This window comes from Oryzias latipes, chromosome 15 (genome assembly GCF_002234675.1).
Source record: "Oryzias latipes chromosome 15, ASM223467v1".
Classification (NCBI taxonomy): Eukaryota; Metazoa; Chordata; class Actinopteri; order Beloniformes; family Adrianichthyidae; genus Oryzias; species Oryzias latipes.
In genome coordinates, this window is record NC_019873.2 from 20,098,300 (window position 1) to 20,112,805 (window position 14,506).

General features: G+C 39.4%; 1 protein-coding gene across 1 annotated transcript; it reads right to left on the minus strand.

The window, feature by feature from the left end:
• Nucleotides 1-2,152: 2,152 nt before the first annotated feature.
• Nucleotides 2,153-11,577, minus strand: LOC101172268 (multiple inositol polyphosphate phosphatase 1). Its single transcript, XM_004077095.4, has 5 exons — nt 10,839-11,577; nt 7,098-7,292; nt 6,625-6,722; nt 6,102-6,232; nt 2,153-4,449 (listed from the first exon to the last, which is right to left on the minus strand). The coding sequence occupies exons 1-5, from the start codon at nt 11,425-11,427 to the stop codon at nt 4,065-4,067; spliced, it is 1,398 nt and encodes a 465-aa protein (XP_004077143.1). The 5' UTR covers nt 11,428-11,577; the 3' UTR covers nt 2,153-4,064.
• Nucleotides 11,578-14,506: the final 2,929 nt, after the last annotated feature.

Below are 14,506 nucleotides of genomic sequence, written 5' to 3' on the forward strand. Positions count from 1 at the left end.
TATGTCAAATACTGACACCAACTGAAAGACAGGCAAACAAAGAATACATTTATGGAAAATAAAGGCACGTCATCAAAATGTTACAATAGTTAAGAATGACATCATTAGCATGAGCTGAGTCATCAAAAGGCACTCGATGATCCTGGTGTTGCGTAATCCAGGCAGCGTTTGCAGCGCTCCACGTGCCCCGCTTCACCTGGCAGCCTTAGCCCACTGCCCCTCCCCTCTCTTTCTCACACACGCAGCCGCGTGTGACAGGAGATGGGAACGCGCAGCTGCAGGGACGGGGATTCACAGGTTTCAGGCTGTCATAAACTCTGTGATAGAACAGATAATAGGAAACCAATAGTGGACCAGATTTTTTTCCAAGCACTGAGCCGCTGTCACCCCCCCGTTAAATTTGCGCCCCGTACAATTGCCTGTATTGCCTGTGCGTAAAACCGCCACTACTGCCCGCCCCCCTTGCATCGGGTACGCCTGACTATTTGAGAAGCACTGGAAGGGCAGGGATGCCCAGTTCAGCCTAGTCTGTTTAGTTTAGCCATTACCTATTAAATTCTATGACTTCATATTCTCTATGATTTCATGATCTTATACAATTACCGGTATGAAGACTATTGAGACAATTATTGTTGTATTATTGGGCTATATAAATAAAATTGAATTGAACTGAATTGAAATAGAGGGATGATAGGAAATGGGGGCGGGCTTACTCCGCAACAACAGTTCTGCTCACAACTCAGAGGTGAACGTCTAATGAACTCCTGCTGCTCTGCAGAAACTATGTCCTAGAAAATTACAATATATATATACATTTTTGTAATTTTGCCTCAAAACGGCTTTATCATAATTAAAAACCACGGAGAACGCTTTTACAATAGATAGAAGTATTATCGGAGTGGGAATTAAGATTTAAGGGTACTTTGAGGAATGCCATACATATCTTTACCAATAAGGGTTGATTTGTCATTATCCTTACAACACATGCTCTTACTTGTTCATTTGGAAGTGGTATGATCTCGATGAGCCATTTGGATGAATGGTGAAACATTTCAAGAAAGAAAATTTTAAGTCTAGATGCCATGACTCAACTTCAAAACAAGTGTCGCTTGAATGAATGGGGAAAAAAGTGAATGTTGTAGTTAATAGCTAACAGGGCAAAGCACTGCATGTCTTGAAATGTTCTTTTGCGGTGCTGGGTGAACCATTCATCACCAATTAGGTTTTTGTCTTTGTTAATTTTTTTCGTTTTTCATTTATAATTAATGATGAAGAGGTTAAAATGTTTGTTTAGTTGTTTCACTCCCCCCCCTTTGTGTGTGGAATGGACTTGCCCGTAGTGATAAAGCTTCCCCAGAGTGTTAACCACACAGACATAATATGCATATGTATGTGGTCTATTAACCAGGGCTTTGCTTTTTTCTTCTTTTGATCTTTAGGTTACATATTCATTTTATTACTTTTATTTGTCGGGGCCAATTTATTAAAACTGTTTTTTGTTTACAACAAATCTCTGTTCATTAAAGAAGAAAAAAGACAAAAATAACCAGAATAACTCTTAACCAAAAACCACCGTTGTCCTGCAGGTTGATTGTCTGCATATCAGTGAAGATGCTGGTAATAAGACAGGTGAGTAGCAGCAGGATGCCCTGTGGGTCTCCACTATGAAAAAAAAAATAGAAATGTCTTCATGTTTTTGTTTGAATTGCACCAAATTTGATTGCAACATACAAATTACAGCAGCAAATAAAACCTGTACACATAGATAGTGTTTCCCTGAAAAAATAATGTTAAGAGGTGACCTTTATTCACCTTTCAACATTTCTTTTTTCTTCAACAATCCTAACTTGAGACCCCTCCGTCTTCTTTCAGAGGGAGGATACATCACTGCAAAAAGTGATAAAAAGGTGTAGTTTCTCAGTTTTTAGTTAAATGTTGGCTTTTTTGCATGATAAGCCTCCAATTGGCTTCAACAGATTGAACAGCATGAATATGTTTGCCAAAAGTGGTTCCTAGAAGTAATCCTTTAATTAATATCATTGACGCAGTCATGACGATGAGTAATGTGTCATATGGAGACCAATAAGCTCCGGTCAACCAAGGTTTCAATATTTGTCATCTTTGTTTGAAGTCAAACATTAAAAACACTCAGTGGATGCAAAGAACACTTTATTACCTAAAAAATAAAGCAAAATGCAAGTACACGCAGGGTAACAAAGTTGCTCTTTTGGTGTTTTCTTTTATTATTTATCATGTTTCCCCAATTTTTTGTGTTGCAAGCTAGAACACAATGCCCATCCATGGATGTACCCTCATCCAACCTTTCATCCTATTTTGCTTCCACCTTTATTCTGATCTTTACATATTTTCTTATTTCTCACCCAACTGATTTGTTCAGATTTTTTGACTTGAACCCTCTAACCTGGATCATCCCAGCAAGTTATTAGCACACCATCCACTGCTTTAAAAAAATAAAAAAAATAAAGGTCTTAATGTGGCTAAATACTGTTACAAACACCAGCCTTTTGGGTGCCAAGTAAACACTCAAAGATTAATAGAACATCAAGCATTGGTAACTTGCACTTAAAAAAACACACGAATTCGACACACTGCAAACAGAAAGATAATTACTGATTTGTTTGTATAGCAACATAATTTAAAGCGGGTCAAAATTCCTGATTATATTTTCTTAACAAAACATCCCTGAGCAAACAGTAATTATTCAAAACCTAAAATTAAAAAAACTCAAATTAGCCGTTGAAAGTATAGATAATGACCGGTCATGAGTTCATTATCAGTGTGTAAAAAATTTGGACAAACTTAAATTAATTTTTCACAAACTAGCCAGTTTGAACACTTTGTTGCTGCTTTTTTGGCAAAATCTGACAAAACCCTGTTGAAAGTTAGCTAAGGTAGTTCATTCCATTGGTCATGAAAATTGGATGATGGGGATCAGTTCATTTAGAGAATGGAACAAAGATTGCACGTTCTCTATGTTGTTGGCACACAATAACCAGTTACACAGGACAGTTGTCACTGAGCTGTTACATGTAACATTTTTTCATGTTCATATCAGACTCTCAAGGCGGTTTCTTCTTACATCTTTTTTTCTGTTCTGGGTGAGCTGTACATTTTGTACATTTCTTTTAACCTCTGCCAATGTCGTTTATCAAGAAGTATTTATCTTTGCATAAATGGAAAAGTCAAAATAAGAGTAAAAATGCTGCAGCTGTCTCTGCCGGTTCTACAGGTTGCATCCACACCGCGGATCGGCTCTTTTTCTTCTGGTCGGTGGGAACTGCTTAAAGTAATTTCTTAATAATCTATAGCAAATTTGTTTACATTTATGGTTTCTTTATTTTAGGAACTAAGAAAATAAAAGTTACCTTTAAAGACACCCCTTCGAAATGAGGCACCAAACACTTTTAAGTCCAAAGTTGTCTCACCTGTGCCGGTCCGTGGGTCATTTGGTATCGGGCCGAACAGAAAGAATAAATAACTAACATTACTTCTGTTTTATTTATTTTGGAATCTGAAAGATGTTTTATTTTGAAAAATTGCAGATTCTCTGTTCCATTCGCCTATGTCACTATTGACGCAGGCCAAGGCGCTCTTCTTGGTCACGTGATAGATTACCGCTAAAATAAAACCCAGGAGCTAGCAAAATGAGTAAAAAACAAACGTCTTTGGAAAGTTTCTTTGCCAAGGGGAAAACGCTCAGCCAGGAGACAGAAGAAGAGCCTTCAACTTCCCAAAATATCAAACCTCTGCCATGTGCTATGTCATGCGTGTCAAAATAAAAGCTCAGAATTCGCCTTGTCACATGTCCGTTCCACCCTCACCGTAGCGTTGCTACAATAATCGTGCGCCATATCATAAAGACTGGATCGTGAAAACATTGTGCGTTAAAAAGGTTGAGGACCACTGTCCTATATGATTGTCATGCCACTCAAGCTTAGCAAAAAACTGACAAGGAATAGCAACTGTCTGTCCCCACTGAGTCAATGTTTGCTAATATTACCAGTGTTGTGGATAAAGCCTTGGATACCATCTATTCAGCGCCCCTAAACCTCAGTATTAGTCTTAAAGGAGTGGCATTCTGTCTCAAAGTCACATCCCTGCAGCAGGTTTCTGTAGCTCTCCTTGACATGTTCATACAGGGGCATGGAGGCCTGTTGATCGGTCAGGTCTGAGAAGGTCACGGGTTTCTCATTGAGCAGGGGCTGCAGTCTGATGTCGCCTCCTCCACAGTCATACAGGACGAGGACAAAGTTGGCTGCGTAGGGCAACATGAGGCTGGTCCGGAATGAGCGTTGACTCTGCGAGGCAAAGTTAGCGGATCTCAGAGCGTCACTGTCCTTAAAGAAGCCAAGGAGGGTCAGGAGTGGCAGAAGAGTCTCTGCATGGCCGACTTGAATCGTCACGGCTTCACTCACTTGCTGGCCTGACCTGGAAGAGACATTCAGACAAGTTTGGTTTGAAAAAGGGTAACTATTTAGGGAACTTACAGTATATGCTAGAATAACTACCGTACACACATTTGGTTCAAAAGGGCAGATGATGCTAAACATTTGGAGACCAAAGCCCTTTTGAAACACAGTGTAGTTAAAAAGCTGTTCATTAACACATTGTTTACCGTTTTTTGAAAAATGTTTCTGATTATTTTAAACATCTTAAAACATATTCCAAACAGGAACCAGAAAACAGTAATAACGTATCGTAGTGTCGTAAAATAACTCTTATTTTAAGTCGTCTCTGAATTTTTTTTTATTTGACTTTTTTCACTGCCGTTCTTATTGTATCCTCTTTTCTTACTAATGCTCTATACCCTGACTTGGATTTATACGTGGAGAGAAAGCAACTATTAATTTGCTGGATCACAAAAAGTCTAGTCCTTTGATCAAAATAAAATACTGAACACCTTCATAGCACTGCGTTACCTTGAACTACAAGACATTTTAAAAGTTTTTCAGGATTTCTTTGTACTCAATTCTTTTTTCCTATTCTAAATGCACTCCACTCTTTAATTGACTGGGCAGTTTATTTGTGTTTACCCTGCAGCTGAACCGCACCAGAATCTAACTACAAATAAACCAAGACCATTGTTTTTTCACATACTAGTCAGCGTCGGTCTTCTATGAAAAAAGACAGAAAAAAAGGTAAAATGTTGAGATTTTAAGTCGTAGATTTACGAGAAGAAAAACTCATAAATTTACTAAATCATAGTGGAAGTGAGCATAGATGCAGCAAGTGAACGCCACGCAGTATCAGAGCAGACAGACTGGACTCAATTGAACAGGTGAGCTGAATGTTTATTGATAACGTTCCAAATGTTTGGAAGCTCATTTGTTTGATTTACGGTTTATTAATGTTTTATTTATTGATGGTTGGTTTGCAGGATCTCTGCAGCCCGATGAAGCCGTCGGTATCCCTGCAGCTGTCCACGTCAATCCTTTCTTACTTCACCAAAGACCATATCTCTACGTCTGTGTGACGCTTCCGTCTGAGGAGGAGGAGCACTTTCTGGCATTTTCAACGTTCCAATGCTAAGATAACAGACTATTTTCATTCATCTTTATTGTTTTATGTTGAAACAGGACGTTTCATCTGGATGAGGGGGCGTATGTGACACTGTTTACTTCCGCATTGGTGTTCGGATGACAGGTTCATGACGTAGGGTGACTAATGAATTTCAGGGTGTGTGAATGAAAAGGAAAATAAAGGCTGCAGCAGTCTTATACACCCAAACGTGTCTTTTTTCTCGTAAATTTACGAGAAAAAATCTCTAAAATCTTGTAATTTAACAGTTGTGACTTTTTCTTGTAAATTTACAACTTAAAAGTCGTAAAAAAATAAAAAAATTAAAATTGTAAACTGGCCCTAACACTCCGTCTTAGTCTTCAGAATGCTTTTGAGAGTTGGCCAAAAAAAGGTGGACAGTTTGAGGAAAAAACTTTTTGGTGTGGACTAAATGGAACTTGTGGACCAAACATCATCACTGACTAATTCAGCAAATAGAATTAACTGAGGCGCCTTCATAAGAAGTGGTGGGAAAATGCATTACTTTGCAGTTTAAAAAAAGACACATCAATGCTACGCACTTGATTTCTGTGACGGCTTTTTCCAAACGGGTAAACACATCGTGGAAAAGAACGCAGCTCGCCTTGCTGTTGATCTCAAAGCCGTAACCGCGCTTCCAAAACTGTTTTAAATCATTCGCGTACTCCATAACCTGTTGAACAAGAAGAAATGAAATTAAATGAAGGTATGCGTGCCAGGTTTATTTTATGATCACAGTTAGTTCCTGGAGGAATGAATACATGCTTGTTTAAGGTGTGACACCAAATCACACGTCAGTCTTTTCAATCATAGACTGTCAGCATCATCGATCGCTTAAAGGCCAAGGCAAAGAATGTACAAAGAAAAAAGGGGTTGGGCCAACAGATTGAAACCATCTTATCTTGTTATTTTGTAAAAACAAAGAAGAAACAATCACTATAAACAATCTTATTTTTGCCTGGATAAAAAGGAGTAGATAGAGAACAAAATGCAAAGGATTGTAATAGAATGAGCTGTCATAACAATTCAATTAAAAACAAAGAGTGGAATTTGTGACAGTTATACCTGCGCGTCGGCCTCATCAAAGAGCCGACACCACGGGGAATTCTCGGTCTTGATGGCAAACTCATAAGCACACAGGTAGAACGCAGCTTCCGCCATGTCTGCAGGACACATTCTGTTATAGAACGCCATTCAATTGTGGAATGAAACACTTGGTGAGCCAATACAACAAAAGAATGGAGAGTAGAAGTTGGCAAAACTCATCTTTAACTATTTTTGGCATGAGAGCTGATGCGTGAGGACATGTAAGTTCAACTAAGCATCAATATGTATCTTTGACTATCTTTAGAAGTATTGTTTAAGCATTTACAACACCTTTACAGCATCTGAACAAGTTGTTTTAAAAGGTTTTTTTTATCCATAAATGCAATAAATATCCAACAAATGTCAATGTACGGTGTGGTGCAAATAAAAGGAGTTTTGTTCCTTTTTATTTGAAAACGGAGTGTCCCCTGATGGCTGCTCCTTCCACTAACCATCTGTGATGAGGTTGTAGGGGACTTCCAGACGGTCTGCGATCTTCTGCTGGACCCTCTTCATCTCTGGGCCCTGCTTGAATTTGTCTGTCTCTGTCATAGCAGATGGATTGTTGTCCACTTCCTCCACGAACCTAGAGCACTGTTCGAAGAACCTCATGAGGGCATCATTCACTGCATGGTCAAACTCCATATCTCCAAGGAAAAAAACAAAACAAAAACAAATGTTGAATATGAAGCTGTGACAGTTGGTTTCACTTTAAACCACAACCTACTGGAGTCCTTGTTGATGAATCAGCTGAGAACATCTTAGTTACCTACAGCATCAGCAGTAGGTAACTAAGATGAGTCAAACAATAAAACTGAATGGATTTGAGTGATTTTGTTTAAAATAACAACTTAACAATTTAAACAGAATTTAAAAAGTAAATCTTTAAAGACCCACTCAAACGAAAATGATGTTTTAAACATTAAACATAAGATTAAAACCGAGTTTCTAGGTATTTCTTTATTCATATTGTGAACAATCAAGAGCAGAAAAAAACCCACAGTTTGAAAAAGCTCGGGTTTGGGACGCAGCATCTGCAATGGGCGGGCAAAAGTCTCCCAGCTTCGCTCCAATTCGAAATCTCCCAGTTGCAGACAAATAGATCCATGTATGTTTTCATTTTCCTCATCTGAGCTGCCATCTGGCTTAAAACTGTACAGCTGGATTACTCTGATAATGTTTGCCGTTTTTTTGCTCCCCTATTGTTTGCTTGGGGCTGTGAGGAGCTATAAACCTTCATGAACGGCAGAGAGTGTAGTGTAAACAGAGGCATGCTGGGATATTCTCGTATGGTTACTTCCACACCAACAGTCTCGTCCATAACCCACTTTTCAAATGAGCTGCTGCCGGGCTGCAGAAAATGTGTCATGAAAGAAATGACGCAGGCTTTTTGTTAAAACTGCACATTAGTAATTATCAGACCACTGGGAATGCTTTTGCAAAAGATAAGAAATATGGTAGAAGTGGGACTTTAAGAAGTAGAAAAGGAATATCAAACAACTACAATTGATCAGTTTATAGCAATAAGGTTTCATATTGAAATCCAGGCAGGTAAAGTTTTTCTAAAACAGAAAAAGCATGTATGCGTTGGCCTACGGTGCTGTAATCAGACTGAAACCTCTGCCCAGAGTAGGTTAAAGTTTTTGACTATGTAAATAAATATAGGGAGCATGCTGTGACGTTCCCCATTGGTTTGGCTGAAGATGTTTTTCTTTCTTTCTTAGTCATAGCCATTTTGGGGAAGTATGATAAACTTTAACTATTAGTAGGAATTAACAGTTCGATAAGACCAACTGTTGTTACTTATACACTAAGATCATTTCTGGCTAAAAAGCCCATGTCCACTCAGATATTAAGTTAAAAAAAGGGAGGACCCACTCCAATATTCTATGGATTCTGTGGTCTTTTAATTATAATTATGCCGTTTTTAGCTAAAAAAAAAAACAAAAAACCTGTGCTGTTTTCCAAGACATTGTTTCTGCAGAAAGGGTTGGAACCAGTAGTGAGGAATAACCCTGCTTCCCCTTCTCTCCACACTTCTGAGAGCTCTTTGTTTACACGCTGTCCTGCTAGGTTACAGCCCCTCAAACCCCCAACCCAACATTGATGGCGCAACAAAAAGGGCAAACGATTTTGGAGCTAATCAGCCGGACAGTTTTGAGCCAGATGCCAGCTCAAACGAGGATGTACATGATCTAGTCCAGGGGTCGGGAACCTTTTTGGCCAAGAGAGCCATAAATGCCACATATTTTGAAATGTAATTTCGAAAGAGCCATAAATAATGTAGTGTCCCTTCCCCACATTGAGGCACGGAGACTTAACCTCTTTTAAAGTTCTTTATTCCGATTACTGCAGACGGCAACAAACGCCGTTCAATTAATTCAGCAACTCCTGAATCTCTCCCGCCGACACGAGAGCGCTTCTCCCAACTTTATATTCACCTGCTCCCGCTGCAGCCCTCCCATTTCCCTTATTCGGCCCATAGCTGAACCCCATTGGTCCAAACTACCTAACAACAGGCTGAGCGACAGAACTGAGGGCCAATCAGAGCTCTGCTTGACGCGTTCAATGAACTCCAGAACTTTTAACGCGGCCCAACAGCCATCCAACTCAGTCCGCGACAATTTGTTTAAAACTAAATATACAAATGAATGTGTGCATTTGATTTAATTTCAACATTTTTAAAGTACAATAAGTCTGTGGATTCTTTTTAATATTGTTATTCTGTTGCTAATAAATGATGAGTATTTCTCGTGGTAGTTTTGTTGATGGTCTAGTCTGGTTGATACGTGGTGAGTTTCTGCTTCGTTCAGGCGTTGAGACTTTAAACGTGATCTTAGGTCTGAATGTTCTGTAGATGTGAGGCAGACGCTCACATGCAGACGGGGAGACAAACACACACTCACACGCTGCAGTGAGTGACGGGCAGCGGGTTTTACGTTTTTACAATCCCTGCGCGATTCACCTGCTGCCTGTCCCCACAACACCTCAGCCCCACCCCCTGCTTTCTCCCTCACACATCCCGTCCCCGCATCTGCGCGCTCTTTCTCAGAGACGGGAGCGCGCAGTTTTAGGCACGTCAATTCACAGGTTTCCAGCTGGTACAAACTCTGTGAAATAATAGATAATAGTAACTGATAGCGCTGGCGCAGATTTCTCTCTCTAAGCACCGCTACTACTGCGCGCCTCTGGCATCGCATCGCGCCCGAGAAGGACTGGTCTAATGAAAAAAAAAACTATAATTAAAGATTTGTCTGCGAGCCACATGTGACCATCAAAAGAGCCATATATGGCTCGCGAGCCATAGGTTCCCGACCCCTGATCTAGTCCATTGACTGTATAGAGAACTTGACAAAGCGACCCCTCCCCCTTGCATTCCAAATAGGACATACCTGCTGGATCCAAGAAGCCAAAATTCTGTATACTTCTATAGAGAAGTAAACAGCTATTACTCATTCATTATATATGTCAGAACAACCAGTCTTGCTCCTATACATTTTTTAAACATGTTTTAATCAGATGCCTTAGCAAAAGTATGCGGTGCCCGCCGGCTCCAACCGCAAACGTTTGATTGACAAATTCCCCCGAGCTCGCTTTCAGTGGAAGGGCTGGGGAACAAGCTTAACAAGCTTACTCATGATTGGCTACAGTAGTTTCCATAGAAATTTTGACTCCGAAAACTCGGGTCAATCCCTGGCGACTGGCTCCAATATGGTGATACGTCCGTATCGCAGAAAAAAAATGGCAACTGTGAATTGGCTTCATTTCGCTTTATTTTAGGAATGACGCTACACCCGCTCTGTCCAGTTCTATATATACAGTCAACGATCTAGTTGTCCACAAGTTAATGTATCAGAATGGGGCGGAGCATGGATCTTGTGCGTATTTTCTACGTTGCTAATACTAAAAGGGCATTCTTTTCTGTCTGATTAATAACAATTTGAAAATTTATAAAAACTAATATGAAACCAGATTCACTCTGGAGTGAAAGCAGATAGATTTTCTTGTTTAGTGCGCCACCTGGTGGTAACCAGGTAAAACAAAACGATTGAGCTCCAGGACATTTAACTTTGATTGTGCTTCAATCCGGAAGTCAACAGCTACCTATAACTTATAATGACTCAAGTGTTTTATTTGACTCAAAATCCAGTTGAAATGGTCTGAAGGGATAACGTTGTACTGTAATGTGGTACCTTTAATGCCCCACAGGTGGGTCAGTCCTGCCTTAAAGGACAGGGTGCTGTTGACACATCTGTGCTTGGAGCTAGTGATGAAGGTGATGCGGCCTCCGCGCAGGTTCTCCTGTGAAATGAGGCTCGGGAACAGTTTAGAAAACCTGACGGCCAGATGCCTGAGATCCTCCACACCCTTCTGGACCAGCCGGCCGTCCATGTCCTCGGTGTACCACATCGTCCAGCGGGTCAGGATCTCCTGCAGCCAGCCGTGCTTAGCCTTTGCGTCGCTTTTGACCACACCGTAAAGCTTCTGCATCTTCCTGGCGTTTTTGGAAGTGGGGTATCTCGTTCCATGTCTTATGATGGCCGTCATGTGGATTTGGCGACATTGCGGGGACGGAGGCTGCAAAATGGAAATGTTTACAGCAAGTATGTCCTCTATGAGATGCGGGTTCACTTCTTCGTACCTCCCCTTCGTGCTGAAATATTTGGCAATGTGTGGAATGTTTGGATTTCCCCCTGAGGAAACATCGCAGCAAAAGAAACCAGAATAACCTATGGTGACGCAGAAAATAATCCAAACCCGATTGCAAAAATCCAGCGACATGTTGCTTTAACTTGAGCGACAGGCCGCTTGCACGCGCCGAGTAGAGTAGGAGTGATTTTGTCCGCGTGGGACCAACTGACCAATCAGAGACCAGGCAGTGTCTGGGTCAGTTTTGAACATCCCTTCACAGTTTGTTCATCATTAACGTCTGGTCATTGCGACATCTCTCTTCTAGGAAACGTTGAACTGCTCCCAGCACTCATGATTGGAACAGAACAGAATGTAACTATTTCCAAATCCAACAGATGTTTACTCAAAATGCAACATAAAACGCGAAATCTGTCCATTTTTGCTGGTCTGTTCTTTGCTTAATTCAATCATTTCATTCCAACTTTTACATTGTAAACACCTATCTCAAAACTAGTAATAACTGGTTTATGGGTCATATAATCATACACAGTTACTGTTACTTATTTTGTGGAATTTTGCACATTTTCTTTCTGTTAGTGTGGCTTCTCAAGAATTCCAGCTTTCTCATATTGCAAACATGGATGATATGATCACAATAAAGTTATTTTTTGATGCCTTAAGTGGTCTTTTTTCCCTTATGGATTGTATGTTTGGTTTAAAGAATCTCAACTCAACCAACATGAACAATTTAGAGCTGTCTTAGACAGTTTAAGAAATCTTCTGATTGCAAAAATGATAGAAAGCTTTTTGATGGGACACTGCTTTAGAAGTGGCTGCTGCTAACAGTCTTTCTACTAAACATTTCTAAAGATTGCAATTTATCAAGACGGCCTACACAGAGTGATGGTGGTTGGCGCTCCTGCCTCACAGCGAGAAGGCCTTGGTTTGAATCCCGGGTGCATTTCAGTGTGGCGTTTGCATGTTTTCACAACAAGTATAAATGTGTGTGAGGGGTTTTCTGGGCACTCCAGTTTTCTCCCACAGTACAAAAACTTGCTTCATAGGTTCATTGGGATCTCTAAATTGCCCCTGGGGATGAATGCGAGTGTTTGTGAGGCCCTACTACAGACTGGAAACCGGTTTTTTGCCCAACAGTTGCTCCCGTGACTCCCGAAGGGACTCAGAAGGATGGAATTTATAAGAAAAGTTGCATTTCTTTTGTGAAACACAAGCGCAATTAACTAAAACACATTTTATTATGTTAATTATGAAAAAAACATACCGTAGGAGTTGAACATTTTGAAATTACAGTATAGTGACAGTAAGTTTTAAAATTTAAATCCATGCCAAAATGGCAAACCTTCATGAAGATCTCATCAGGTCAAGTTTTGAGCTGTTTTTTTAGTCTGTGTGCAGACACAGAAATGATTTGAGTTGCAAACCCTCAGAAGGGTCAAAAATGACGTAACAAGACTGTCCTCTGCTGGCCTGATTTGGAATAAAAAATAGTTAATTACATTTTGAAAAATGTTATTTAAATCTATATAGCTCGTAGGAATTAATGTGTATAAAAAGTAACTTAGGGAATGTTATTTAAAGTAAAATGAAAATTATTTAGGACTGATTCTCCCAAGTGAGTGAGGTTAAAGAAGGACAGGGTGGCCTAGTTTGTTTAATGTCCTCTCAATGGAGAAAGCAAACATTTCCCCTGGAATACAGACACTGAGTCACAAGCACAATATGTATAAATGAAAAAAGGTTTTTCGGAAAAGTTTAATCATCTAAAAGTCCTGTAAACCTTTTTGGGTGTGGGTTTTGTTTCTTGAAATCTTTTAGTCTGTTTTCTGTTTTGTTTGAAACCATCTGGGTTTGTGATTCACGATCTCTTATAACAGCTTCAGCAGTTTTATCTGAGCTGTTCTCTTTAAAAAAAAAAAAAAGGAAATTAACAAATTCTCTCAAGAACGCTCCCCAAAGAGTACATTCTTATGCAACATGTCATGCATTTCACAACCTACTCTTTTTATCTGTCATTTCTTTGCATTGTGCAATGACATATTTGTCTGCTGTGGTTTTACATGCTTGAAAACTTGCTCCACTGCTTTTCCCATAACCTATTCTCCATTTGTAAGCTTATTGACTCCTTATTGGCATCCTAATGATGGACATTAGTAATAATCCATGTTGCGTAATCTAAAGATGATAATTCTTTAAACATAATGTGGCACATTAACAAAAATATTCTTTCATTTGCACGCCAAATTCCAAAAACTAAAAGGATAATGTGTATCATATTCCTTTAAGACTGTCAGATATCTTGTAAATCTGAACACCATTATAGATTTATGGTAAACGTGTCATAAAACAAGGGTTTTATGCTGTTTGCAGCCAGATATTTACATAGGTCACCTTTGCTCTTCAATTAATCTCTTTTTTTTTTACTTAACTTTGTGAATGGAGCTGTGTTTAAGATTGTGTTACTGATAATTGTTGAATCGTTGTTTCTTATTTTGACTGCATCCTTTTAATTATTATTAGGCCTGCAAAAGATATCACAATTTAATTGTTATCGCAAGATCAAGCTGTGCAATATGCACATCACAAAAGAAGGCGAAAATTGCAATAAATGGTTTCCTTAAATGGGCTAAAACAATCTTACGGCAGCTTGAAGTATTTAACTAATTCAATAAATCCATTTATGCATTTGACCAATCAGATGGAGCCCTTTTATGTTAGATGTTCGCCTCCTATGTAGACAAGGGTCATTTGGGGTATAATTTTTAAACAGGTTCAGTGAAATGGAAATGATGTCTTTGGTTGTTTTGCTATTTGTTCATATACTGCAAGTTATATTGTCATCGCAATCTTGATCACTAATATCGCGAGTTTTCCTCATATCGTGCAGCCCTAATTATCATCAACTAGCATAAGTGATCCTCAGTTGTAATGCTGCATTTTTGTCTCCTCATTTGGACACTCGTTCTTTGGCCACACCTTCCCCTTTGCTAAAATTCTCTGTGTTTTACCTTTGGTTATCGTAGTCCAAGTATTTGTGCCATCAGTGTTGCTCTTCTGAGAAAAACCTGGAAAAATCAAAATAGGATCATATCGGAGTGTGATCGGTGTGTGCCACAAATTGAAAATCCATATTTATTCAAAAATAACAAAAACATGACCTCAAGATCAACAAAAATCTCATATCTTTTTTTAAGTCATACATTTAAATAAA

What these genes read in the sequence shown, in the direction of transcription:
- LOC101172268 (XM_004077095.4), bottom strand. Translation starts at nt 11,427, where the DNA reads ATGTCGCTGGATTTTTGCAATCGGGTTTGGATTATTTTCTGCGTCACC. An exon ending in CCACCTGTGGGGCATTAAAG is followed by an intron (nt 7,293 to 10,838) that starts GTACCACATTAC and finishes TTTTCCTTGGAG; the next exon opens with ATATGGAGTTTGACCATGCA. An exon ending in AAAGCCGTCACAGAAATCAA is followed by an intron (nt 4,450 to 6,101) that starts GTGCGTAGCATT and finishes TGTCTCTTCCAG; the next exon opens with GTCAGGCCAGCAAGTGAGTG.